The 24952-nt window shown below is 35.5% G+C and overlaps 3 protein-coding genes across 4 annotated transcripts; 1 reads left to right on the top strand and 2 right to left on the bottom strand.

Annotated features, from left to right (window-relative positions):
- The first annotated feature begins 4402 nt into the window (after positions 1–4402).
- LOC132271092 (vacuolar protein-sorting-associated protein 33 homolog) lies at positions 4403–17710 on the top strand. Of its 2 annotated transcripts, none has more exons than XR_009469650.1 (22): positions 4403–4618; positions 4710–4749; positions 4860–4940; positions 5303–5497; positions 5621–5731; positions 5827–5892; positions 6090–6197; positions 6306–6350; positions 7327–7383; positions 7905–7999; positions 8826–8877; positions 9030–9086; positions 9471–9533; positions 9627–9733; positions 11077–11199; positions 11342–11423; positions 11548–11618; positions 13673–13753; positions 15796–15853; positions 15979–16040; positions 16629–16923; positions 17343–17382. XR_009469650.1 is itself a non-coding variant. In XM_059772356.1 (22 exons), the coding sequence occupies exons 1-22, from the start codon at positions 4566–4568 to the stop codon at positions 17433–17435; spliced, it is 1794 nt and encodes a 597-aa protein (XP_059628339.1). In that variant the 5' UTR covers positions 4411–4565; the 3' UTR covers positions 17436–17710. The 2 variants fall into 2 exon arrangements, 1 of the variants encoding a protein (XP_059628339.1); XM_059772356.1 differs by having other exon boundaries at positions 4411–4618; positions 16830–16923; positions 17343–17710.
- Positions 17711–18231: 521 nt separating this feature from the next.
- LOC132269985 (SKP1-like protein 12) lies at positions 18232–19204 on the bottom strand. Its single transcript, XM_059771211.1, has 2 exons — positions 18850–19204; positions 18232–18491 (listed from the first exon to the last, which is right to left on the bottom strand). Exons 1-2 carry the CDS (start codon positions 19202–19204, stop codon positions 18232–18234), a joined length of 615 nt encoding a protein of 204 aa, XP_059627194.1.
- Positions 19205–20202: 998 nt separating this feature from the next.
- On the bottom strand, positions 20203–20746 carry LOC132271093 (SKP1-like protein 14). The gene has a single exon (XM_059772357.1). It carries the CDS (start codon positions 20662–20664, stop codon positions 20203–20205), a length of 462 nt encoding a protein of 153 aa, XP_059628340.1. The 5' UTR covers positions 20665–20746.
- Between the last annotated feature and the right edge of the window lie 4206 nt (positions 20747–24952).

Genomic DNA, 24952 nt, shown 5'->3' with positions numbered 1-24952 from the left:
TCTAATTGTCAAGAGTGGGATGATTCATCCTTTGGTGGATGAAAAGTTATGGCCAAAAAGTCCTTCAATTGACTCATATCCTCCTAAACCAAGAAGATTGACGGGTAGACCAAGAAAAAATAGAAGAAGGGAACAAGGTGAACCTACCTTTGCAAGTGCAGTACCTAAGAGATCATCAGTATTAACATGCAAGTATTGCTGGTCATAATAGGAGGACTTGCCAGAGAGCTCAAACATCAAGAGAAAGAAATGCAACAACAAGAGAATTTATTTTAATGGTGATTTATATACATTCTAATTGTTAATTTAGTGGAACATAAGGTCTCAAATTCAAGGATCAGAAGGAGCAGAAACTTCTGGTGTTACACAACATGTATATGCCTTTACTTATGTTCACTATAACAAATTTTCAATTCTATGATTACCCAATACTACACTTAACTATTTTTTAATTTTTTTCCAGTCCCAAACTGCTAGCAGAGGTGGAAGAAATGTAAGTGCAAGAGGTGGAAGAAATATATATGCAAGAGGAGTTTCTCAACCAAATGTGAGTGGCATGAGTGGTGGTTCTCAACCAAATATGAATATGAGAAGTTGTTCACAACCAATTCAGAGTGACAACAGAGTTGGAAGACAGCCAAACCAGAGTGGCAGCAGAGCTGGAAGACAACCAAGTCAGAGTGGTACTGATGTTAATCTTCCATCATGGTTAAGCAATAAATTACCTAATATTTATCCTGATAAATATTAATTTTATTGTTGCATTAGTATTCTAATACTGACTTTCAATTGCAGAGAGGGTAGCAAAAGCAGTACAAGGAAAGAACCATATAATGTTTATGTTGGTGACTCCTTTGGGTTTTATTCACCACACAATAGTGAGCTGGTTTTAGGATTTTTGTTGCTTTTGATGCCAATGTTGCAATGTTGCTTTTGTTTCTTTTCATTCCAATGTTGCAAGGATTGTATTAAATATTAACCTAGTTTGTTTGAAACTTGAAACTTGTAAGTTGTAGTTGACATTGGTTATTTATTATTATTATTATTTTTTTTTGTGATTTTTCAGTAATAAATGATGCTTGATTTGTGGTGGTATATGCATGTGCAGTGATAATAGATGAATGATTTTTTCTGTGGTAAATGCACTCAATATAGGTTAATATTCCTTGCATCACTTTATCAGAAAAAAATAGCAAAAACAGATAACAAGAAATAAGTAAATACAACTATCTTCAAATACAAAATAGCTGTTTCAACAACTTGTAACCTGAATCTATAGCTTGTCTCTGCAACCTCAATTCAGCAACAACCTCAAGCAGAAGTTGATTTGCAAGTGAATACTCCTTAGCAGCACCAACACCAGCAACAGCAACAGCAACAGAACCATATATAGGGTTACACTATTTCCAAAAACTACATGTTTGATTTTCACAAGTATAATACAACCTTCGTTTGTTGTGATTTTTATCATTCTCTGTAACATTCACTATAGCAAAATCCTGACAACGACAAATCTTGTTCATATACTGTATATAACCTCTGCCACTACCTTTGCGACTATTTATGCTTGATTGAGACATCAGTTTACATAGGAAAATATAAGAGAGGAAGAGAGGAAGATATTGTAATGAACTACAGCTGTTTGCTATTTATAGAGGTGCCAAACATGACCGTTGGAGAGTTAAGGGGCAATCTGGGCATTAAAATTGGTATATATGCTGAAGCCAAACATAACCGTTATTGTTTATAGCCAAACACAACCGTTGAGGGGCAATCTGGGTATTAAAACTTAATTTTTTGCTGATGTCGGCACAAAATGGCTTTGACCAGCTTTAACCGTTGACCGATGGGAGAGACTGATGTGTGTCAGAAAAAGTAGGGGGATTGACTGAATTTTTGCAAATGTGAGGGAGTCTCCTCGAAGATTAGACAAACCACAGGGGGTGTAACTGAATTAAACCCTAAATTATATAACTCACATGTATTGATTATCATGTATTTTTTTTTTTTTTGGCCTGGCAATAGAAACGTCCTACGGCATCTACAAGAAACAGAACAACAACACACAAACCATAACAAAAGCAAACAACAGAACATCCCAACAAAACAAAAAAACCACAAGACCACGTATAACCATAACAAAATTACAACTAAGCATATCCCACCACAGAAGATAAAAGTCAAACCCAAATTGTAAACTAGCTGTCCAAAGAGACTGCCAAGGCTCCAGCAAAGACTGAGAACAAGGGCCACGTGAACACAGATGAGCCCTATAAAGATATCGTGTCTTGCACGTACAAGCACCACTAACCACGACATAATTGCCTTTGACATTGTCACGTACCATGCATTTATATCACGCACATTCAGCAACATCATAACCCTGGGGTCTACCATCTGAAACCCAACAGTACAGCCTAAGAACCAAAAACGGCATTTGGCCGCAGAGTAATCAAACGGAGAAGAGCAAGAGAATGCCGGCGAGCCTCCGTCAGCATTAAATCCCTCTGCAACATAAAAACAACTGTGATCCCAAGTATCAGTATAGAAGCCATGCACCGATTATTTACTAGCGTGACAAAAACATTCCGACAACACCTTGCCACGACCCATAGGCCATGGCGCTCGGAATAAACACAGCTCGGATCGTCGCAGACAGAGGATGCATCAACCATGCTACAGAGATCCAGTCAACTTGCAAAAGCCCTAAAAGTCTCCCCAACTTCAACCCCAACAACTGATACGCTCCCAAACAAAATGAAAGGGGATACGCCAGAAGAAAGCTCGGAACGCAAAAGAGATGCACCAAAACACCACAATAGATTGAAGATTGAAGCATCAATGGCGTACCGGCGGGCAAAACATTCCGGCAACACCCTGCCACGACCCATAGGCCATGGCGCTTGGAATAAACACAGGTCGGATTGTCGCAGATAGAGGATACATCAACCATGCTATAGAGACCCAGTCAACTTGCAAAAGCCCTAAAAGTCTCCCCAACTTCAACCCCAACAACTGATACGCTCCTAAACAAAATGAAAAGGGACACGCCAGAAAAAAGCCCGGAACGCAAAAGAGATGCACCAAAACACCACAATAGATTGAAGATCGAAGCATCAATGGCGTACTGGCGGTAGGACTAAAAGCAACAACACCCAACCAGTCTCCATATTCCATGGCTAAGACTGCAATGCCTAGAAGAGATTGACCCGCCATGGAAACCCAAAGCAACATCGGGACTATACATAACCCAAAACAAAACATAGACCTAAGCAGAACTACAAGGAAAACCAAGGAAACCGACACAATACCGGAATCAAAGGGGAAGATCTGCGAAGATTGGCCGATTTGCGGACTACCGATCACAGCACTTGATCCGAAAAACCACAAAACACAGGAGACCAACCGAGCGGACCACCTGCAGAAACAACGATCTGGAGTTTTCAGGGAAGCCATACCAGCAGAACATAACAGATCGGAGAAAAAACTCTAATACACAGAGAACCATCTGCAGTGAGAGGACAGATGATAAGGCTGTTGTTCCTGCTGAGTTCAGTATGCTGACCCATACACATTGCACGTTATACAGGTAGTTATGTGTCATCATATACAAAACATACTGACGATCATGCATTGCAACAACTAAAATTTGTATATATATGATTCAAAAAAGAAAAAAAGAAAAAAAAAATACACGCATGAAACATTCATTGGGAATATACCCGGCTCAAAAGAATAACAAAATGGATGCGGGTGCTTATAAAATGACATTTTTAAATTAATTATTATATTTTTTTACTAAATTATTTTCATAGTTTTATTTCTAAAAATTTTGCAACAATGGGAGAAAACAAACATAATTTCAATTACTATTCAAAATATTTATATTTAAACAAAACGCGTACCAAATCTAACAAACATATTTTATATTTTTGCTTCCAATAATCTTACGACAAACTTAGACATGCGTTTTATTTTAGGCATTTTGTTTTTGATTAAAACAGAAATAATGTTTTTGCTGTAGGAGTATTTTGGAAAAAATTGAAAGTATGTTTGGGAACGATTTTTTAGGCGATTTGTTTTTGACCCGTGTTGCGCTAATGTTATGGCTTTGGGCCATAAACAGTTATCAAAATAAAAAAAAATAATTTTTTGATATTTTAATTTTGAGTCATCAGGAAATGCTAGCACTGTATAAAATAAAATAAAACAAAACAAGGTAGTACCAAATATCTTTTTGTTGCCAAAATTAATATTATAAAAATTCAAAAATAAAAATAACAGAAACAAAACGCCAAACAAGACCTTACCAAACAACATTCTACCATGCCTATTCAAAATACTGTTCGTTTCGTTTTTAGACAAAACGTAGTTGAAAAAGAGCCTTTAACCTTCATATATCACTTTGGGACACAGGATTACATTACAGTACTTGGTGATTAGATAATTAACAATTGTTAAGTGCTAGATTTATTCAAGTGGGACCCAGCTCCATTTGAAGCCCTAAAGCGGCATCATCGTCTTCGTGTTCTCTCTGCTCAGAGGGAGAGAGAGAGAGAGAGAGAATGGCGCAGATTCCTAACTTGGACAATGCCCCTCTCAATCTAACATATTTAAGGTATATATAACCGATTCATTGCTAATTTTGAATTTGATTACAGTAATTGTATCATTTTTTTAATGTTTTGTCAAATTTGTATGATAATCAGAGATCAATCTCAGAAGGAGCTCATTACTATTCTCAAGAACGTGAGTTCAATTTCAAAAAATGCATCGTGATTCAGTTCATATGTATATTTCACGTATTCCTTTTTTCGCTGAATTTCTTAAACTGTTATATTGTATATTTGAATTTGCAGAATCGAGGAAAAAAGTGTTTGGTTATAGACCCGAAGCTTGGCGGGTCACTCTCTCTGATCGTCCAGACCTCGCTTCTTAAGGCAATTCTCTCTCGAACTTGTTCTTGTTGCTCCTGTTGATTTTCAGTTCAGTTCTTTTCTTTGCCGTAGTGAGTTTGTGAGTTAACTGAATTTTTGGATAATTGATATAAAAATTTCAATGTATGCCTGTTAAATTAACTGAATTTTTGATAATTGATATAAAAATTTCAATTTACGGCCTCTTTTCCCTTTTTTATTATTATATATATCTTTTTTCAAGGAAAAGAGATTATCAAAAGTAGAAATATTATATAGATACATGCATACTATAATTTTATAAAAAGGGGAAGAGAGAAACACAAATGCTGTCAGATGGGAATTTTAGTTGATAACTTTGAGAAGTTACTGTTACTTGTGATCAGGAGCATGGGGTTGAATTGCGGTATCTTAGTGCGGAACCAATTCAGACTGAATGCACCAAAGTGATTTACCTTGTCCGAACTCAGCTTAATTTGATGAAGTTAATTAGCTCGCATGTTCATAATGATATTTCAAAGGGACTTCAAAGAGAGTACTTTGTTTATTTTGTTCCTCGTCGCGCAGTTGCTTGTGAGAAGGTAACCTTTCTTGGTCTTCTATCGGTTGGTACATTGTAAGATTTGATTTGATGACTAAAATCTTTATATATCTGTCGTTTGAACACACACTGTATGTGTCTATTTTTTCTTCTTATTTTGCAGATACTCGAGGAGGAAAAAGTTCATCACTTGTTGACTGTAGGAGAGTATCCATTACACGTAGTTCCTTTGGACGAGGATGTACTATCGTTTGAACTTGACCTTGCCTATAAAGTGAGGCTTGATTGCTGTTTCCTTGGAGATTTACAAAAAAAATATATTTCCTTTAGCTGCTAATGTCTTATTTTGGGGTGCTTTTTATTTGATAGGAATGCCTAGTAGATGGTGATACGAGCTCTCTGTGGCATATGGCAAAAGCCATTCACAAGCTTGAGGTTCATTATTTGTTTAATTGTAAAATTTAATGATCTATGTAAAGGCTATGTAGTACCCTGAATTTAATTTTGTAGTACGATAGCTCATATAGGGTGTTATAAAATAATAATATTATTACCATGCGGTTGCTGTATATTCGTATACTCTTAAATCATTTATGTTGTTCTGACTGCTATTATTCGTTTCTGAATTGCAGTTCTCTTTTGGATTGATACCCAATGTGAGGGCCAAAGGCAAAGCATCAGTACGTGTTGCTGACATTTTGAATCGCATGCAGGCAGAAGAGCCTGTCAACTTATCTGATGTAATTATATATCATCTAATTCCTTTTCATTCTAGCTTCAGAAATAGTCTGTCTCGGATATTAAAGTATCTTTGTAGTTTTGCAATAACAAATTATTTCTTACTTCAGATGGGTGTACCAGAGATAAATACACTTATACTCATCGACAGAGAGGTATTGTTTTCTTTTGTCCATTTCAGCAGAATAATTATGACTTATGAGTGAGCTTATATATAACCATGTTTATGCAAATTGCATTTGTTTCTATGTAGTCCATAGCTCTCTCAGTTTTTCAATAAAACTGCTTTGATTCTTGCAACAATATAGTGTATATTAATAATTGATTATCATTGAAAGGAGGGTGTAACATCTAGAAATAGTATGCTCATCTTTGGGGAGAATATAATGCAAATGGAGCTAAAAGTGGAAAAGGTTGCTAATTATAAGTAATGACATTCACATTTGATAGTAAAATTGCCGATGTTTATGCTAATATTGTTCAGTTTGGTTAAACCTGCATGTTTGGTTATATTTCATTTATTAAATCATGATTGGGAATAGGTGCTTAAGCTTAATGTTTGTTGAGGTTTTGCTTGACATGCTTCACAATTGCCTCCCTCCCCCTTTAGTATAGATCTAGTTTCTTTTGGTTTTATTTTTAGTTTTTATTCTTATTGGAAATGCAACACACGAAATCTTCCTTTTGCTCTCTCTCTGTCTCCTATGTTCCCCGATCATTTAAATGCTCCGACGTTTTAGCTTGCAAGTTTAGCCCTTAGCCTAACTCATAGAACATTCGAATCCTAAATCAAAGCCAAAACCTTGCTGCATCCAGTTTTGGTGTTGGTTAAGTAATGATCATACACCATATATATCCCATGTTTGAAATTAATAATTTAATTATCAACAGGCCTGTGGCCTAGCGGTACAAGGCTCCTACTTCCCAAAGGGAGGTCAGGGGTTCAAACCTCAGTGGAGGTAGTGTGTGTGAGTCCCAACTAGGAAAAAAAAAAAAATTAATTATCATTCAACGATATTATTATTATGCATGGTTGAGTGCTGGAGAACTATTTCCACCATAATGTTAATGTATTATTTGATTACTAAGTAGTCATATATTTGGCTAAACAATCGTTAAACTTGGTTGCAGGTGGACATGGTCACTCCTATGTGTACCCAGTTGACATATGAAGGACTGTTGGATGAGGTAAAAGCTTGTAAAAACAAAGAATATAATTTATCCTGATTATATATGAAAATTTGCAATTTATAATCTATATACCTTGAGACTGTAATAGAGGAGACAGGTCGGTCTAAATAACATATCTGGTAATTTATGGATGTAAGGCTTATATGGCTCTATCTTCTTGGTTATTCTTGTATTAGTTGGATTTACTCGATAGGGTTATGATTTTGCTATTAGTTTTTGAAATTGTATCTTCTCTGTCATCTAAGCTCCACTCAATGTTGTAAATTTTTAATATCTGGAATTGTTTTTTTCAAAAATTAGCTCCTTAAGGTAATAGTGCAACAGTTTCCAATTTTTTTTTTTGGGGTCAAAATTAGTGCCAGAAAACTTTAACCATTGTTGTCTCACATTGATATCCTAGTACTCTCCTGTTAGAGAATTAGTAGTGCCTTTATTGGATATATTTATTGATGATAAGAAGTGGTCAATTTTTTTTTACTGGATTTTGCCATAAGCGATCTCTAAAAGATTTGATGCAGTTTCTTCGTGTCAGTAATGGTGCTGTGGAGCTAGACTCATCCATCATGAGCGATAAGCAAGAGGGAAAAAAGATTAAGGTTCCACTTAATTCGAGGTGAACTGCGTCTTCGATTATATTATTTTGCCGTCACTTGAGGTTTTTTTTTTTTTTTTTAGCCATTTTTTTTTTCTTTTTTTCTTTATTTCTGTTGTTGTTGTTGTCGTTGTTGTCATTAATGCTCCGTTCCTTAATTTATGGGAGGCTACATAGTTGTTTCTTTTTGTCCTGATCAATACTTTTCCGTCTCTTCTACATTTCTTTCTGTTGTTAGATTTTGGCCTATGATTTCTTTAGTTGATGGGGTTGTTAACAATTTTATTATTCTTGGAACATTTTCTGTCTTCTTTCACCGTATTGACTTTCTTCTTTTATGCTTTGATACTAAACTTTCCTTTTTATAATTTTGTAATCTCGACAAGTAGTGAACATTATATCAGAAATTATGTGTTAAATGTATGTAAGTGGCATGCAATTAAAGCAAGGAGATTAATTACTCCTTGACTAAATTCCAAATATGCTGAACAAATAGCTGCAAGTCGTTAAGAGTTCAGTGTTATTATGTCAGTTATTTGAGTGATAGGTAGAAGGCCGTGTTTCTCATTTGAGTGATAGGTTGAAGGTTGTGTTTTTAGTGGATCTGAATAAATCTCGTTTGGAATGACTATCTCTCTTTATTTATTTATTTTTTATGTAGATGCCAATTGCTTGCCCCTTATTTTGTTTTTGTTTCCCCAATAGATATAATAACCTTATTATAATTTTGGGGCTTTGTTGATGTCTGGAGATGATTTGTTTATTTATGTTGAAATTTGTTTTATGTTTCACCTTGTTTCTTCAACTTTTAGCACATTGATTTACACCGTCATCGTACTTATTTCAGTGACAAACTGTTCAAGGAGATACGGGATCTCAACTTTGAAGTTGTTGTTCAGGTTGATCTATTTTTACCATGATACTTTGTATTCGTCTTTATGAACTTATCTTATATTTCTTTGTTATGGATTTTTTCATTTGCTTCTTAATTTAAGATCATTGCATTCTTTGGTGTTCCATTCCTTAGTTATCGTTTGCAGTATGGTTGCAGGTTCTTCGGCAAAAAGCAACATCCATGAAGCAGGACTACACAGAGATATCAAGTACTGTAAGTCACTAGTAGTCATTAGTTCAGCAATTAAGCACCCATCAATTTTGTCGCTGAGACTCAAGACCTTGGATATTTACCAAAAACTTGGAATCTGTGTTAATGAAACTTAACTTTGTGTCAAAATCTGTTCTGTTTTTAATTTTTTCTGTAATCACAATTTAAATATGTACTCATGATTGTTTTTTATCACATACTAAAATGTACTTGCATGAATGCCACCTGAGAAAGTATGATGAAATCGATCAGTTCTAATATTTAAAATGATGTTTCACCAAAGCATATCTCATTATTTTCTATGAGAATAAGTATTTTGCACTTACCTTCTTGGACAGTTAAATGATTGTGTAGAAAATTTCTAATGAATGCCATGTTTGCATGCAGACTCAAACAGTGTCTGAATTGAAAGACTTTGTCAAAAAGCTCAATTCTTTACCTGAAATGACTGTAAGTGTCTTCTTTGACTTTTATTTTGGAGTATAGACATCGTGGTGATTGTTTGAGTTGATAGTTGTGATGTGCTGTTTATTGCTGCTCTAGAGGCATATAAGTCTCGCTCAGCATTTGTCTACATTTACATCAAAACCAACATTTCTGGCGCGACTTGATATGGAACACACTATTGTGGAAGCTCAGAGCTATGACATGTAAGTTGAATTCGGTCTTCTTTAGAATTATGTTACTTTTTATGCTTCTCATGCTGTTAGGTCTTTCTTTAGAATTTACTTTTATGCTGCTTGTGCTTTTAGGATCTCTTATATCATGTAAATGGACTTAGAGGTGCAAAAGGACAGTATAAATTAGTATACATGGGTTCTGACGTTGGTCATCTAAGTTTGAATACTTTGTCAGCATCTTTGATTTTATTGCGACTAACTTAATTCTTGTGGCTCCAAAAGCATTTTTCTTCTGTTATTTGTCTTGTTAATTGGTAGAATGATTCATCTTTTTAAGTTAAATTGTTATATTCACATATTCAAGTTGTAAAGCCACTTCCTTAGAAAATTATCTTTCTGTAAACTGATTTATAACGTGATCATCATTTTTTTTGCAATGAGGACACGTGTGGCTGGAATATTTAGCATATTCTATCTAATTTCTCCACAAATTCTTCACATAAAACGAGGTTGAAGTGATTTTATTTGAATTTTTTTTTGTTGTTGGTGGAAACAGAATTAAATCTCATTCATCGCAGACATGGAGAACTTATTATTTTATATCCATGGTCTTAGGGTTAATTAATTAAGCACTAGTTGTAAATGTTTAATCCATCAAGCAAGCAAAATAGAAACTCGAAATAAATGTTCAAATCGATTATCTTGTATTCTTTTTGATTGATCTCAATCTTCTTCCTTACCATTATATTATATGATAGGTTTTAGCTGTTATATATTAGGCAGCATCAAGCATGACTTCAAAGAGGGAAAGAGAGATGATTGTCATATTTGTAAATTTATTAATGCAAATTTAATACTGAGTAGACATACAAGGTCTGCTATTGGTATCATAAATAAATGAAACATACATTTCTAGACAGTTTTAAAGATCTGAACATTAACAATATAATTCCCTGCAAATGGTTTGTGGCTCACATCTCACTTGATGTGGTGCTTATATATTATCCATAACTAGGAATGGCTTGTACTAATAGTTATGTCGACCTGTGTTGTTGGTATTCTCTGCCTATAGATTTTTTTTTTTTATTTTAAAATTTATGAGATTTTACTTTCTAGCTCCCTTTAAGTGATTACAAGGGTGGATTTTTTACTTCAAGCAATTATAACAATGTACTGCATTAGTAAGATATCAATTTTGATGTACTTCTATGTTATGTTTCTTGCTTGTCTCTTTTGCCTTCATATTTCAAGTTTTTTATTTTATTTTATTTTATTTATTTATTTTTTTTTTCAAACATATATTTAGTTTGGTTATAATACTCATCTGATATGATTGTTTTAGATCATGGAACTAATGCATGTTATGAATGCAGTTGCTTTGAGTATATTGAAGAAATGATCCATAAACAGGAGCCTCTTGTCAATGTCCTACGTCTTCTCATCTTATTTTCCATTACCAATTCAGGTCTACCCAAAAAGAATTTTGACTATTTGAGGCAAGTATAGTGCAGATGAATTTAATTTCTCTGTTGTTTCAGGGTGATATTTTGTAATTATGATGCTCTTGGCGTCAAAATTTGATGCAATTTTTGTGTCAACATCTTCCTGAATCTTTTATGCTTTTGCAACTTGATGTAGGAGAGAGCTGCTTCACAGCTATGGTTTTGAGCACATGGCCACACTGAATAATCTTGAAAAAGCTGGGTTGTTTAGAAAACAGGTTTAGAATCTTCTGGCTAGTCTTCATTGCATAGCATTCCTTTTTTCCCTTGCATGCTCTGGTTATCAAGTTCTGTAGCTCGTTGTATTTAGTGAATTTATTGTACTTCACTGGTGTGTTGCAGGAGTCAAAAAGCAACTGGTTGACGATTAAACGTGCTCTGCAACTTGTAGTTGATGATACCGACACAGCCAAGTATTGCGCTTTTCACACGATAAACTTCTGATGCTCTATTTCTTTTCTTCTTTCAGTTATAGAACGAATTTAGGATAATCTTTTAGAGACATAAGTGTTAAAAGATGGCCAATTTGGTGACTCATGGCCAACACTAATACATCTGTTATTTTATGGTTTAAGGTTAGTATACTCAATATGAAACGGGCTGCTACTCTGCTCTCTTAAGTTGTATTCCATTGCAAACAAAAAGTTTAGCTCATACAGTTGTAAGGATGCTGTCCTTAAATAGTCATTATCGGAATTCTTGATGTGGAAATGAAGTATCCTTGTTCCAGTTGACATACTTCCAAAATTTGCAATGCTTTTGAGATGAAAGCTATTGGGTTTGTCATCTACATTTACTGGAAAAAGGATTTTTTAAAGCAAATGTAACGTTTGGATTAGTGTCTCTTTTAGCTCTTATAAGAGTATAGGATGCAAGAAGTGATTCTTCCGTTAAAAACCCGTTGTGATGAATCTGAAAGAAGCTGGAACCTTATTCTCATGGTTCATCAAAGCAAAAATCCCATGTTTGACTTTGTGAGATAGATGTGGAAAGAGCTGAATAATTCTATTGCAAATGAAGAATTGAAAAAGATCATATGTAGGTAATTTTTCTTGGTGGTCAAAGACAAATAATAGTAGTTGGGAACTTGGGATAAAAGAAGCCTATAGATCGGATGGTTAAAATATCCATTTGTCTTCGTCCTTCATTCCTTTTTAAATGGGAAATGAAAATTTAGATAGAAAAAAGTTGTGGTGGAAGACATACTCTTAAGATTATCTCTGAGTTGGACATTTTATGTTTTAACCATTTCAGGATTACATCTTGCATTTAGATTTCAACAGGTTCTAATATGGAGTTGTTTTTTCAGCTTAATGGATCTAAAATAATTAGGTGAAGGAAGTTGGTTATTATCATCTCACAAAGCTTTCTAGTTAGACAAGCATTAAGTTGGATGATTTTCCCTCTATTCTATCTGTTATCACTCCAATCAGATGCCAATAGCCTACAACCTTCTACATATTTGTATACTTGAACCCCAAATCTTCTCCTTCAAATGCAACCCGAATGAAAGAAACACAAAGAAATAAAATTAGTAAACCTCATGGGGCACGAAAACCTTAGATTACAGAAAGCATAATGGTAGAACTCATAGATTTCCTAATACACTCATCTTAAATGAGGCACTTCTTATGGGAAGGGAGTAAGCTTCATAGATCTCCTAACACACTCATCTTATATTTTCTATTAGAATGATATAACCATCTTGTTTCTCAAGATCCCACTGATACCAAGCTGACTCCTATTCTTTTAAGAGCATTGCCAAATTAAAATGAACTCGACTAGATGAGAAGGAATCCAAGCTGTAAAATGGTTAGTTTTGCTGGGGACAAAATGTGTTGCTTCCTACAATCTTGGAGACGTAGAGGAAAACTTATATAAGATTATGCCCATATATGGACAACAACCAAGCGGTTTTCTTCTAACTTTTTCTTTATTTATTTTGTTAATTTAATCCAACAGTGGAAAGGATCTGTCAATTGCGACTGTTCCTTTCAAACCAGATTAGCCAGATTGAAGCCATTTGAATCATTAAATTGGTTCTGGCTAGACTCTCAGTAGTCCAGTAGTCATTTTATTATTATTTTTATAATAAACTTATTTGTGTTGCTACTTTTAGATACATGCTGTTGAAGATAATTTTGCCACATCTTAAATTTCACCTGCACCATACGATATAAAATGACTACTTCGAATATCATATTTGAGTCCTAACAATGCTGTTGAATTTTAGAAGTTGTTTAAGGATTTTAATGCTATTTCTCATCTTATTTACAAAACCGAATACGGTTTGCTGAATTCACAAATGTGAATTTAGATTTATTGACAATTCAAGGATAAATAAAGCATTCAAAGCGCGTGAAAATGAAGGATAATCTTCATAGGTTACATATATTTCAAAAGATAGTTTTTTCAACTGTTCTTATTGTCTTGCTTCTGATTTGCTGATTGATCTCTTATGTAACAGCCCCAATGATATTTCCTATGTCTTTTCTGGATATGCACCTCTCAGTATTCGCCTTGTGCAGCATGCAGTTCGATCTGGATGGTGAGTTAATATTTTAAATACAAGACTTCATATTCGTTATTGCTGTGAGCATGCCAGATTATCGTATCTAGCTTTTGTTATTCCTTCATAGGGGCCATTGGTTGGTGCAAAGGTGTTGGAGTCCATTGGTCTCCACTTAGTACAAATATTGCCAAAGGTTTGGTCTATACCTAGTCATCCCCTCCTAGCACTTGAGGACTTGCACTGGGTTATAGACTTTTTTTCATCACATTCATGAATTTTTAAGTTTTAGATGTGCAGGGAATTTTGTGTTAACTACTTTCGTAACCCATAAACAAAAAAAGAAACATGGTCCTTATGATGTGATTCAAATAGGTTTAACTGAAAAAGGGGCAATAGGAACCCTTTATTTCTTGATTGAATATGTGTTCATCATACATTTTAGGCCTGCATGTGAGAACTGAGAAGATTAGGATTTTCACTAGGGGTCCCGACCCTACCCGAACCCAACCCGGTTTATAATGGTTCAAGCCTGGTTCCAACCCGAGGCGGGTTGGGATCAGGTTTGGAATTTTTAGCACAGCCCCATTTCGGGTTGGGCTCGGGTTCTAACCCGAGCTCAATCCAAATTGCATCTATATATATTATTGTATTATATTTCCCTCGCCGTCGCTGCTATTGTCATGGCCACCATCTCGCCGCTGCTGCTTTTATTGTCGCCGCCATCTCGCCGCCGCCATACATCGCCATAATCTTGCCGCCCTACAGCTATAAATCTCCCATCTCCCTCCTCATCCTCACTTCTTTTGCTTAATTAGATCAAGTATGGCAACTCAAAGAGCAGCCCTAATGCAACAGCCACACACAGCTTTGACAAAACCCTCAGCATAACCAACCACTCACGACTGCTACTTTTATTCTCCATCACCACCATCCTTCTCTACACCACAGTCAGAGAATCCTAAACCCCTATTTTACACACACACACACACACTTATCAAATACATATTAAGCCTCCCAAAATTTTGAAATTCCTAGGGCCGAATCTCAAATTGAAGTCTTTTAAGTTTTATTTTTGGAAATCCAAATTTATATATATATATAAAAGTAAATATAAGCCTTATTTTTATGGAAAATGCCGATTTGTGTGGCCTATTAATTTTTATCCTTTGATATTAGTTGATGGTACCCAAATCTTCTCATTATATTACTATTTTTGAACTCTAGATTTTTTGTCCACTTATATATAAAAGTATATATTGACAATATGGTATATGTGTGGATATATATACATAGAGCCCCTGCCGGGGGGGGGGGGGGGGGTGTTTTGACCTGGACAACCCAACCGACCCGAATGTATTCGGGTTGGGTTTTATGGGTTGAAACCCGAATTCGGGTTACCTCCGGCCGGCCCAACCAAACTCGAAGTCGGGTTCGAGTTGGGCAGGCCCAAGTTGCACCCCTAATTTTCACCTTGAATTTTTAATTTTCCTTTGGTCATATGTATTTTTATGTGGGAAGTTGCCAGTTGCACTTTTCATTCAACATTATTCTTACTTCTCAAGTTCTGTTATTTTCTTGGGCTAGCTTTTTTTTTTTTTTTTTCCTAGTTGTCTTGGCTAGCTTTCTATATGTACAATGTACTTTTCGTCGTTTCATTGTTCCAGATCAAGTTAAGTTGGGTGACAGTGTTGAATCGGTGACTATCTAGTTTTGGTTTTTGGTTTTTTTTGAGGTGGTTTTTCAATTGTGGTGTGTCTAAAATGTAATTATCTTTGAGGGTGTGTCCGATAGCTCTTGCTGTGGTTTTTGTTTTTGCCTTGCTGGGCCTTGTTTTTGTTTGGCATTTTTGTTTTCAGATTTTTCTTGGGCTCTTTTGTGTAAATTCTCTTCCTTCAAATTTATTTATATACACAATCAATCCAAAAAAAAAAAAATAATAAAATAAAAAATCATCTGGTATTATTAATTTCTAGCATAAATTTTTGTTTTTGTTCATTGCTGCTTTCATATGCATAGTGGCACATGAATTTTACATAGTGGGACTATTCTTTATTAAATGTGGACAATTGATTCATCAGGCGTCCTATTGAAGAAATATTGAAGCTTTTGCCTGGACCACATTCAGATACAAAGAGAGTTAGTATTCTTCTTTCTCCCCTCCTGTTTTTTCCCATTGCACACCATTGCTTGTTACCCGTGTCTTCTTGATTATACGGTGGTACTGTTTCTTAATTTTTTGATATGCAATCATAACTTTATAGAGCGGATTTGCAAGCAGTCCATCATTTGACAATCTGCCAGGGGATCAGTCCAATGTGGATAGGTACGCTGCATTAACTGTTCAAATTTATAGACTGCTTTGTATATATATATTTTTCCCTAAGAAGATACAGAATCATTGTCATTGCTGAAAAATAATACAAGTATGAGAAAAGGCCATATATATTTCTAGACTTGGTGATGGCACTTGAGCCCTTGTTTTATAAGGTTGAAGGAAAAAAAAAGAAAAGAAAAGAAAAGAAAAGAAAAGAAACGAAGGGACATGAGCACTTGAGCATTAAATGCTTACTTAAGTGCAATATTGTACACCCTCATCTTTGGTCGTGTCAAATATATGAAGGTATTGGTGGAAGCAGCAACATGGTGTTGAAATTACATTGGTTGTGGCAATAATTGTGGTGGTGTCAGGAACTCCTCATGGCTTACCTTTTTAAGTTACAACATGATTTTGTTTCACATTTCACTAGTATTGAATGTCCTTTTAGAAAGAGAAAACGAAGGCTTGTTTTTCATTTCTTTTATTAGGATACTTGTATGCATGAAATATGTTTTTTTATTTTATTTTATTTATTATTATAGCTTTAAATGGTAGTGGATTTTTTCGAAAGGGTGTTTCCTACTTTTATTACAGGTCTTTCTCTATTCTCTTCTCCGCGTATAGTGACTGATGGAATGAATAGAGAGCTGCATAGCGAATGTTGAAAGAAATATAGAAACTGTATTTCTATGGATGCATCTAAATGGGTTCTAAAGTCTTCTCTTTCTGGATCCAAAATATGAAATGATCCTTTTGCATTTTCCTTTTTATCTGACACCTGTTGACATACTACAGAGTAGGTGACGGAAGGCGCTCAATAGTACTAGTTGTTTTCATTGGAGGGGTAACATTTGCGGAGATTTCTGCTCTCCGTTTTCTTAGTGCTCAGGTACATTCATAGTCTCCAAGTACTGTAATGCATCAACTACCTGAGTTTCTGTTATTTTTTATTTTATATTTTTTGTAATGGTCTATCATGCTATGTTGTGTATAGTAACATATACTTGCACATTGTTTAAGGATTTCATATAGCGGTCCAATTTCACACCCTCACACTATCTAGGCTGAAGAAAAACAGGTTATTTTAAACTAAAAAAAATACTTGCTCGTCTGATTTTTGGCAAAACCTAATGCGTCATAGTTCAAATGCTCAGTCTGATTTCACAAGCTTTTCTTTGTGCTGATTTCTATTATACCATGTGAAAGAAAGCGGTTGCCATTGATGTGAATATGTATGTATTTAGTAGGATTTGATTTCATGATGAGACAGTCAACCAGTTAGATGAGACTGTAGTCTGTTTGTTGCAGGAAGGGATGGCATACGACTTGATCGTTGGCGCAACGAAAATTGTCAGTGGCCATACCTTGACTGAAACGTTCATCGAGAAGTTGGGTGGCTGAATTGTAAATATCGTTCTGTTCATCGGAGAGTTTTGTGGCTTGCATGACATAATAGTAGGTTATTTGCTCTAATATTTAGTCTACTCTGGTTTTCTTTTGTGATTAGCGATCTGTCTTATTTTATATTTTCCTACATTACTTTTATATGGCTTCTGCAGAAGCAAATGTTATCGTTTTTGTTATTTGAGGTGATTTTTTGTTTCACGAACATTTGAACTGTAAATATCCATTTATTCATTCATTTCATTTGAGAAAGTGAACAATCTGAGTGATTCTTCACCGGCCTATTATCTCTCCATTTTAGGGGTTAGAAATATGTGCTCCTATTTGTTCTCATCTTTCCACTCTAATCGATATAATTTATACGAAATTTAGATCCAAATTCAAGCCGTTGATTCGGTGCTCCCATCCCAAACATAGCAAAGGACTAATTGGGCATTCATTACTTGGACCGCTTCATCTACATGCTTGAATATATGCAAATTTGGTCTCTGCAGACTTTTTGGATATATGCTGTTTTTTGGATATATGCTGTTTTGGACAATCTTTGTGTATATATAGGAAACTGGTTGCATTACTGTATAAATTTTTCCTAAAAAAAGAAAAGAAGAGAACAGCAACAATGGTGAATTAGTGGAATGCTTAAGTAACAAAATTTCAGCCTCTTGCCCATTTTAAAATCGTTCCGGATATGGTACGATCTCTCTTCCCTAAAAGGGTAGGCCGTTCGAAATAAAAAGTTGCTCGCCCAGTGTGTCCATTAAGCTCTTGATATTGAGATAATATGCAGCCATGATCAGACCAATGTGATCCTCCTGGTATCGTTCTTGGAATCAAATTTCTCGACTTCATCTGCTGTTGCTCCTTGATCTGCATGCTTCTTGCGGTACTCGATCACCGTGACCAAAGTCCTGCCGTCCGCGTGTGGCAGTGGAATTGTGGTCCCGGCACAGTTGTTCTCAACCATGCTCTTGATCGTCAAGGACTGGACGGCGACGGAATCTTCCACCGTGAAATTCTCGTTGTCTGAGCTCCTCAGTGTCAACATATTCTCAGCTATGAATTTATGCAGATGAACCTAGATAGAGTTTGTAAATATGCTTTTTGTTGTGAAAATATGAAAGACTAGTTGTATCTAATCTAGTCTCTGTCAGTGCCATCGAATAATGTGTAATCACTCTCTATTAGGATTTGCATCTTTAATATATTAGAATTAGGGTTACAAATTGACAAAACGTTTAGTTATAAGTTATGTTACATCGAGAACCCTAGTTAACTAAACAAATGTGTGCATAGGTATAGGAAACTGATTGCATCAGTACTATCTTAGATATTCTTAAGAAAAGAAAAACACAGAAACGTGTGAATTAGTGGAATGCTGAAGCATTCTGTTAACAAGATTTCATCTTCTTGCCCGAGGGTAAGTCAATGGGTTCCGAAATAAAAAATTCATCGCACATGGTGTGCAGCAAGCTCTTGATGTTGAGATAATTTGCCGCCATGACCAGATCAAAGAGAGCATACTGGTTTTGTTCAACAAACTCGGAATCGAATTTCTTGATATCATCTGCTGTTGCACTTTGATCTGCATGTTTCTTGCAGTACTGTATTAGCATTACCGAAGTCTTGCTGTCCACGTTTGGCAGCGGAATCGTGGTGGTCCCGGAGCAGTTCTTCTTCTCGATCATGTTCTTGATCGTCAAGGACTGGACGGCGACCGACTCTTCCACCGTGAATTCCTCGTCGTCTGAGCTCTTCAATGTCAACATATTCTAAGCTGACGATGACATTGTAAATTTGGTATATGAAAGAGTAGGTCTGTATCTAATATCTCTCACTTTTTTTACGGAATGGTTTACAAATATATGTAGGAACTGCTCTTCTTATCCTTGGAGTAGGATTCGTTTGCCAGCTGGTTTCTTTTTTCTTCTTTGTTACTTGTTATTATTATAATTCCCTTATCTTTGTCACTAATCAAAAAATTTGTTGATATATATCTTTATTATTATTATTATTTTTGAAATTTGTAGACCATTACACTCCTTAGTTGGTTATTGATTAATTATATTTAGACAGTTTATTTCTTCTATAATTATTGTGACATTGTCAATTATAAATATTTAAAGAATTAAGGGTATTTTGGACCATAATTTTACAAGTTGTCGTATTTGTAATTAGTTTTGTTTAGTAGCCAGCTCTTATACTTGATTCTTTTTCGTATTTGTAATTATAACCTCAAAACTAGTTTTGTTTGTATGTTTGTGAGCCTGGCCAATCATTCTCTGGTTTGCTATTGCTAGCCTTGTATTCAACTTTAACCTTCAAAAAAAAAAAAAAAATAAATAAAATGATCATCAAATTTTTGTTCTTTTTCTTTGTTATGGGATTGATTGATCTTCCCAATCATAAAAAATTTACTTTTTTATGGAACATAGTACCGTAACAACAACCAAAATTAAATCAAAATAAAACTAAACAAATCTTTTATTTTATAACTCAAAGACCATTTACAAAACACATTTCATTTCATTCTACTCCTTGCTAAAAGCTAGGGACATCACAGACACAGGGACTCCTTTATTATTAGGCTTTCCTGGAGGGTCCAAACATCATGCATTATAAACTTATAGATCATTTGAATCTATAATTACATGAATACAACACTTTAGTCGTACAACACATAAATAATCCTAGTAAATTATCAAAAACAATTGATCTTCATGCATCAAAAATAAAATTTATTAACAACGTACAAACTAAATCACGATCACACCTCGAATGCCCAAGCATACTCCCTCCGAATCTCCTCCTCCTCCTCCGGTGTCAAGTCATTTTCGATGTTGAATATCTCCCTGACCTCCTCCGGCATCATATCTTTGATATTGTCAGCAATCTTCTGGCAAGTCAAGTCCCATAAATCATGAGTGTTCAAGTAGTCCGCGGCCTGAACAAGCTGGAAGAGTTCCGGTATAGGTTTTTCTATGAACTCGGCATCAAACTTCTTTAAGTCTTCCTCCGGAGCCTTTGAGTCCGCGTGCTTCCTCCAGAACTCGATGATCATTTCCAAGACCTTGGTGGTCACGTTTGGCAATGGAATGGTGGTCAATTCACACTCGTCCTCGATCATGTTCTTGATGAGCTCCGACTGGATGGCCAGTGACTGCTCCACGGAGAATTCGTCCTTGTCAAAAGTTGTCAAAGTTAACATATTTTCTGATGGTTCAGACATGATGATTTTTGTTGTGCTGAGAATGAGCCTAAAAGTTTGTTTGTTTTTGTTTTTTTGTTTTTTGTAAGTTTGAGAAAAGTGAGAGGAGAGACTTGGTTTTGAAGAAGGTTGAAGAGAGTTGGCTATATATAAAGCGTTTATGTGAAGGGAAAGGTTTCATATTTTTGTGAAGTATTTAGTTATCCTCTCACAATCCGAAAATAGGGGTGTCAATATGTGAAAGGACATAAGCTGAGAATTAGATACATGAAAACCACAAGATATCCAAAGAATAAGCATTGAAGAGAATGGGTCAAACACTTTTCAAACAAAAGCACAATTTTGTTTACAAAACTACGAAAGTAATTATTATTATTTTTTAAAAACATTTTTTTGTGCTCGAATGTTGATATGTGGGATTTGGATACATGTCACTTCATCATTTGCATATATGAGCATCTCTGATCGCTGCTCTATATATATATATATATATATATATTTTGTGTGTAAATCTAATATGTCGTGATAGATTTACATAAAAATTTTAGATTATTTATTTTTAGCTCAAACAGTTGTTTTATATCTTTTGTGTAAAAATATATCCATCAATAACAACTAACCACGTGTTATGCGGACCCACATAATTTTTACAAATCTACTTAATATGAAATTAATTATTTAGTGGAATGAGAAAGAGGGAGAAGAAAGGAAATATGCTGATGTGAAAAAAAATTACACATCATACGTGGCAGTGTATATTTTACGCAATAGTATATTTTAACAGATTGGAGATGCTCTTAATGTGGTGTTTTTGTAGCTATTGTCATCAACACATAAACTATCTTGACTTAAATGGTAAGAGTGTAAGACACGAGGGATTAAATCCGTTGCCTATTAGAAAGAAAAGAAAAGAAAAAAAAGGAATTGATCTATGAAAAACACAATATTATATGGCTGATCAAATTCAATTGATTGAATGAATAAAATATCATCAAATTTAATGACGTTATATAACATATAATTCAACCAAACAATAATTTTCTGAAAATTCTAAGGCCGATCAATGAGGTGTTTGCACATACGTTTCTTTTGGAAAAATATATTCATGGGACATGGCTAAAACTCATCAAATTTAAACGATTGCAATGTGTTTAGGTGAGATTCACAATATATTGACCCAAATTCTAATATGTTATGAACTATAAAATCAATTATTGGGGTGTCTGGACTTTGCGCCAACTAATTTATGGACCATATAACATGTCGGGTAAATTTTGGACTATATCAGCAGACATGACTCTCAATTGAAATTGTTTGCAACTAAGAAAAATCGAATAGGAGACCTAAAATTTCATGAGGAGGAACTTGGGTCCAAGTCTTTTTTTTTTTTTTTTAACTAGACCAACCTTGGGATTTGTATGTTACAAACATTTCCACGTATGAACTATGACTTCCTTGTAAGGAGACATGGGGGATGGGGATTACCGGTTGTTTTACCTGTAACATCAAGTTTTGTACATAGCTTTGTGCATAGATTGTTTTCTTGTTTCTAACCTGTGACCCCATATATCAAGAAGAAGTGTAGCCTTTTAATACTCTGAATTTAATATATGAAATCTAATATGCGCACTTGAAAGGAAAAAAATTATATCCATAATTTTTAAAAAAATAGAGAAGATGCATGAATCCTTTTACTTGAGAACCTAAATAAGGTTTTATTTTATTTTATATATATTTTTTGTTTAGTGGGTAAGCTTTGAATAAATAAAGAGGAGAATGTACAAGAGGTCCAACTAAGGGTAGCACAAGCCAAGGCCAGCAAGACAGCCTAGTGTCACGCCCCGCCTATGGAGGTTATGCTACGCAGGCGACACGCAGACGCTGAAGAGGACGCTGCATGGCAATTGCATGGCGAGTGGAGTTTCTAGAGTTTTCTGGAGTTGTCTAGAGTAGTGTGGAAGATTCTAGATATGTGTAGTATATTCTAGAATTCTTCAGAATTGTGTGGAGTAGTATGGAGAGTTCTAGAATGTTGTAGATACTTGTAGATAAGTATGGAAGTGTGAAGAAGGTGGGAGAAGATTCTAGAGAATCGATCTCCACCATCGGTTGGAATGCATCCTAGCCGTCCATTAGTGATGGGGATGCCTATAAATAGGAGTGGGACTTCATTTTGTAGACAACAAGTTCTGGAGTGAGTCTTGAGAGCCTTGTAGAGAGTTTGAGTGCTAGCCTTGTACAAAGTATTCTTTGAAACAATAGAAGTGTTCTTTCCTTGCCAACTTAAGTGCCTCAGTGTGTGTGAGTGTGCAAGCCAAGTGAAGAGAGGGCGAGGGCCACTACAACACTAGTAAGCACACGAGGGGAGTGTGTTGGCTAAGGTGTGCACGGGAGTTAGGCTGACTAAGTACTTGCGAAAGCAGAAACAACGTCTTTGTGCCGCACGAGAGTAACTAGAGTGGTGCTGAAACTCTAAGCTCATGACACTAGGCTGTCGCAAGACCACATTAAAGGTCATCAAGAAAAAATAAACAATACAATACATTACAAAACTTTACAAAGTTCCCTAACTTGAAAACTGTTCCATCATCGAGCTGCACCAGTGTAATAAGTAGTAAGTAACACTAGAAGTCCATAAGCAAGGAAATTTCAGTAGTAAGTAAGCTGCACCAGTGTAATAAGCAGACACAAGTGGACTCAAGGAAGTAGCTACAGAAATCAATGAAGGACTAGTAATGAAATTGCACAAGTAGAATAGGCAGACAGTAGCAGTAGAAGTCAATGAAGAACCAACAGAAACCATACTCAAAGCAACACCATTGAACCCTGCACTAATAAATCCCTCAGTACCACCATCCAAACATCAAAACCCATGCTAATCCATGATACGCCATGAGTGTCCTCCTGCAAAAGAGCAACCCCGCATAAATAGATGATGGATATCTGCCATAGAGTCCATCTTCCTAAACTCATTATTAGTTTTCAGTATGATAGAGGCAAATCTATCTCTAATTGTGCTCTTGATAAGGATTATGGTGTGTTGATCAGGGGATGAAGAAGTGTTCCTAAATGCCCTTGCATTCCTCTCCAGCTAGATGTAGTAAATTGTAGTTGCTAGAAGAAGCTTATGCGTGATGTTATATCTATGTGTCCAATTACTACTGCACCAGGTAATAAGATCATTCCAAGTGTTGGGTTGAATGGAAACCAGCTGTGTGTTGGATGAAATCCTAAATGGCAGAGCTGTAAGTGCACTTAAAAAAGAGATGATCAAAAGACTCCTAATCTAAAAGGCAAAGGTAACAAGCATTTGTGTAATGTTTGTTCAACATTGGTTTGGTGTTTAAGGTGTACAATCTCTTTCTCATTGCCAGCCATGCAATGTGACTGTGTTTTGGGATATGGTGTTTAAACCAAATTAGGTGGTGCCAGGGAAAAACAATAGAGGAAGGGTTGAAGTACTCCATAGTGTGCTTCTGTGTGAAGCCTTTTGTAGGACATGGTAGCCAATCCACCAAATATGGGACCAATGATGGAGAGGGAGAGTTTGCAACTGAGTGGTAAATGACAGGGAGTGTTAGGAAAGGTTATGTTGAAGGTCAAGTGGAATGACCCATTAATTGTTGAAAAATTAGACTATCAACTGTGACTTGTGTGCCCAGTTAAAGAATTTCCACATCAGTGAGGCCTAACTGAGTGGATAGTGGGCCATTTGGCAACCAATAGTCCAACCAAAGCTTTGTATCCTTCCCTGTCCTTATTCTATGCTTTATAAGTCCCCTGGCCATATCCCTAAGTTTAAGCAAATTTCTCCAAAACCCTGAACTTAATGTAGAAGCCTTGACAGTCCAAAAAGATTTGTTCTTGATCAGGTACATGTATGTCTAAGCCACCAGAAAGCTATCTTTCATAGCACACACTTTCCAGATGAATTTGAGACCTGAAACTCTATTGGATAAATCCACACATGGGAATCCAAGTCCCCCAAAGATCCTTGGTTTGCAAATAGAGGACCATGCAACTTTGGCCCTTCTTTTCTTCAATTTTATACCAGACCAGTAAAAAGATCTCAAAATCTAGTTGATTTGATCAATAATCTTCATTGGGAGTCTAAAGGCATGTGCCCAATAAGCTTGAATGGAGTAAAGGATTGACTTGATGAGGAATACTCTCCCTGCATAGGATAAAAATTTGGATTTCCAACAATTAATTCTTGCTGTAATTCTCTGCTCTAGGGATTGACAATCAGTGGCATTAATTGAAGAGGAGAATAGAGGGAGCCCAAGATAAGTGATTGGAAGGGTTCCAG

This window comes from Cornus florida, unplaced genomic scaffold (assembly GCF_030987335.1).
Source record: "Cornus florida cultivar Cherokee Brave unplaced genomic scaffold, ASM3098733v1 CherokeeBrave_3.0.0_Hap2_Chr08, whole genome shotgun sequence".
NCBI classification, from domain to species: Eukaryota; Viridiplantae; Streptophyta; class Magnoliopsida; order Cornales; family Cornaceae; genus Cornus; species Cornus florida.
The sequence above is the reverse complement of the archived record's forward strand: the minus strand, read 5'-3'. Positions and strand labels throughout refer to the sequence as shown.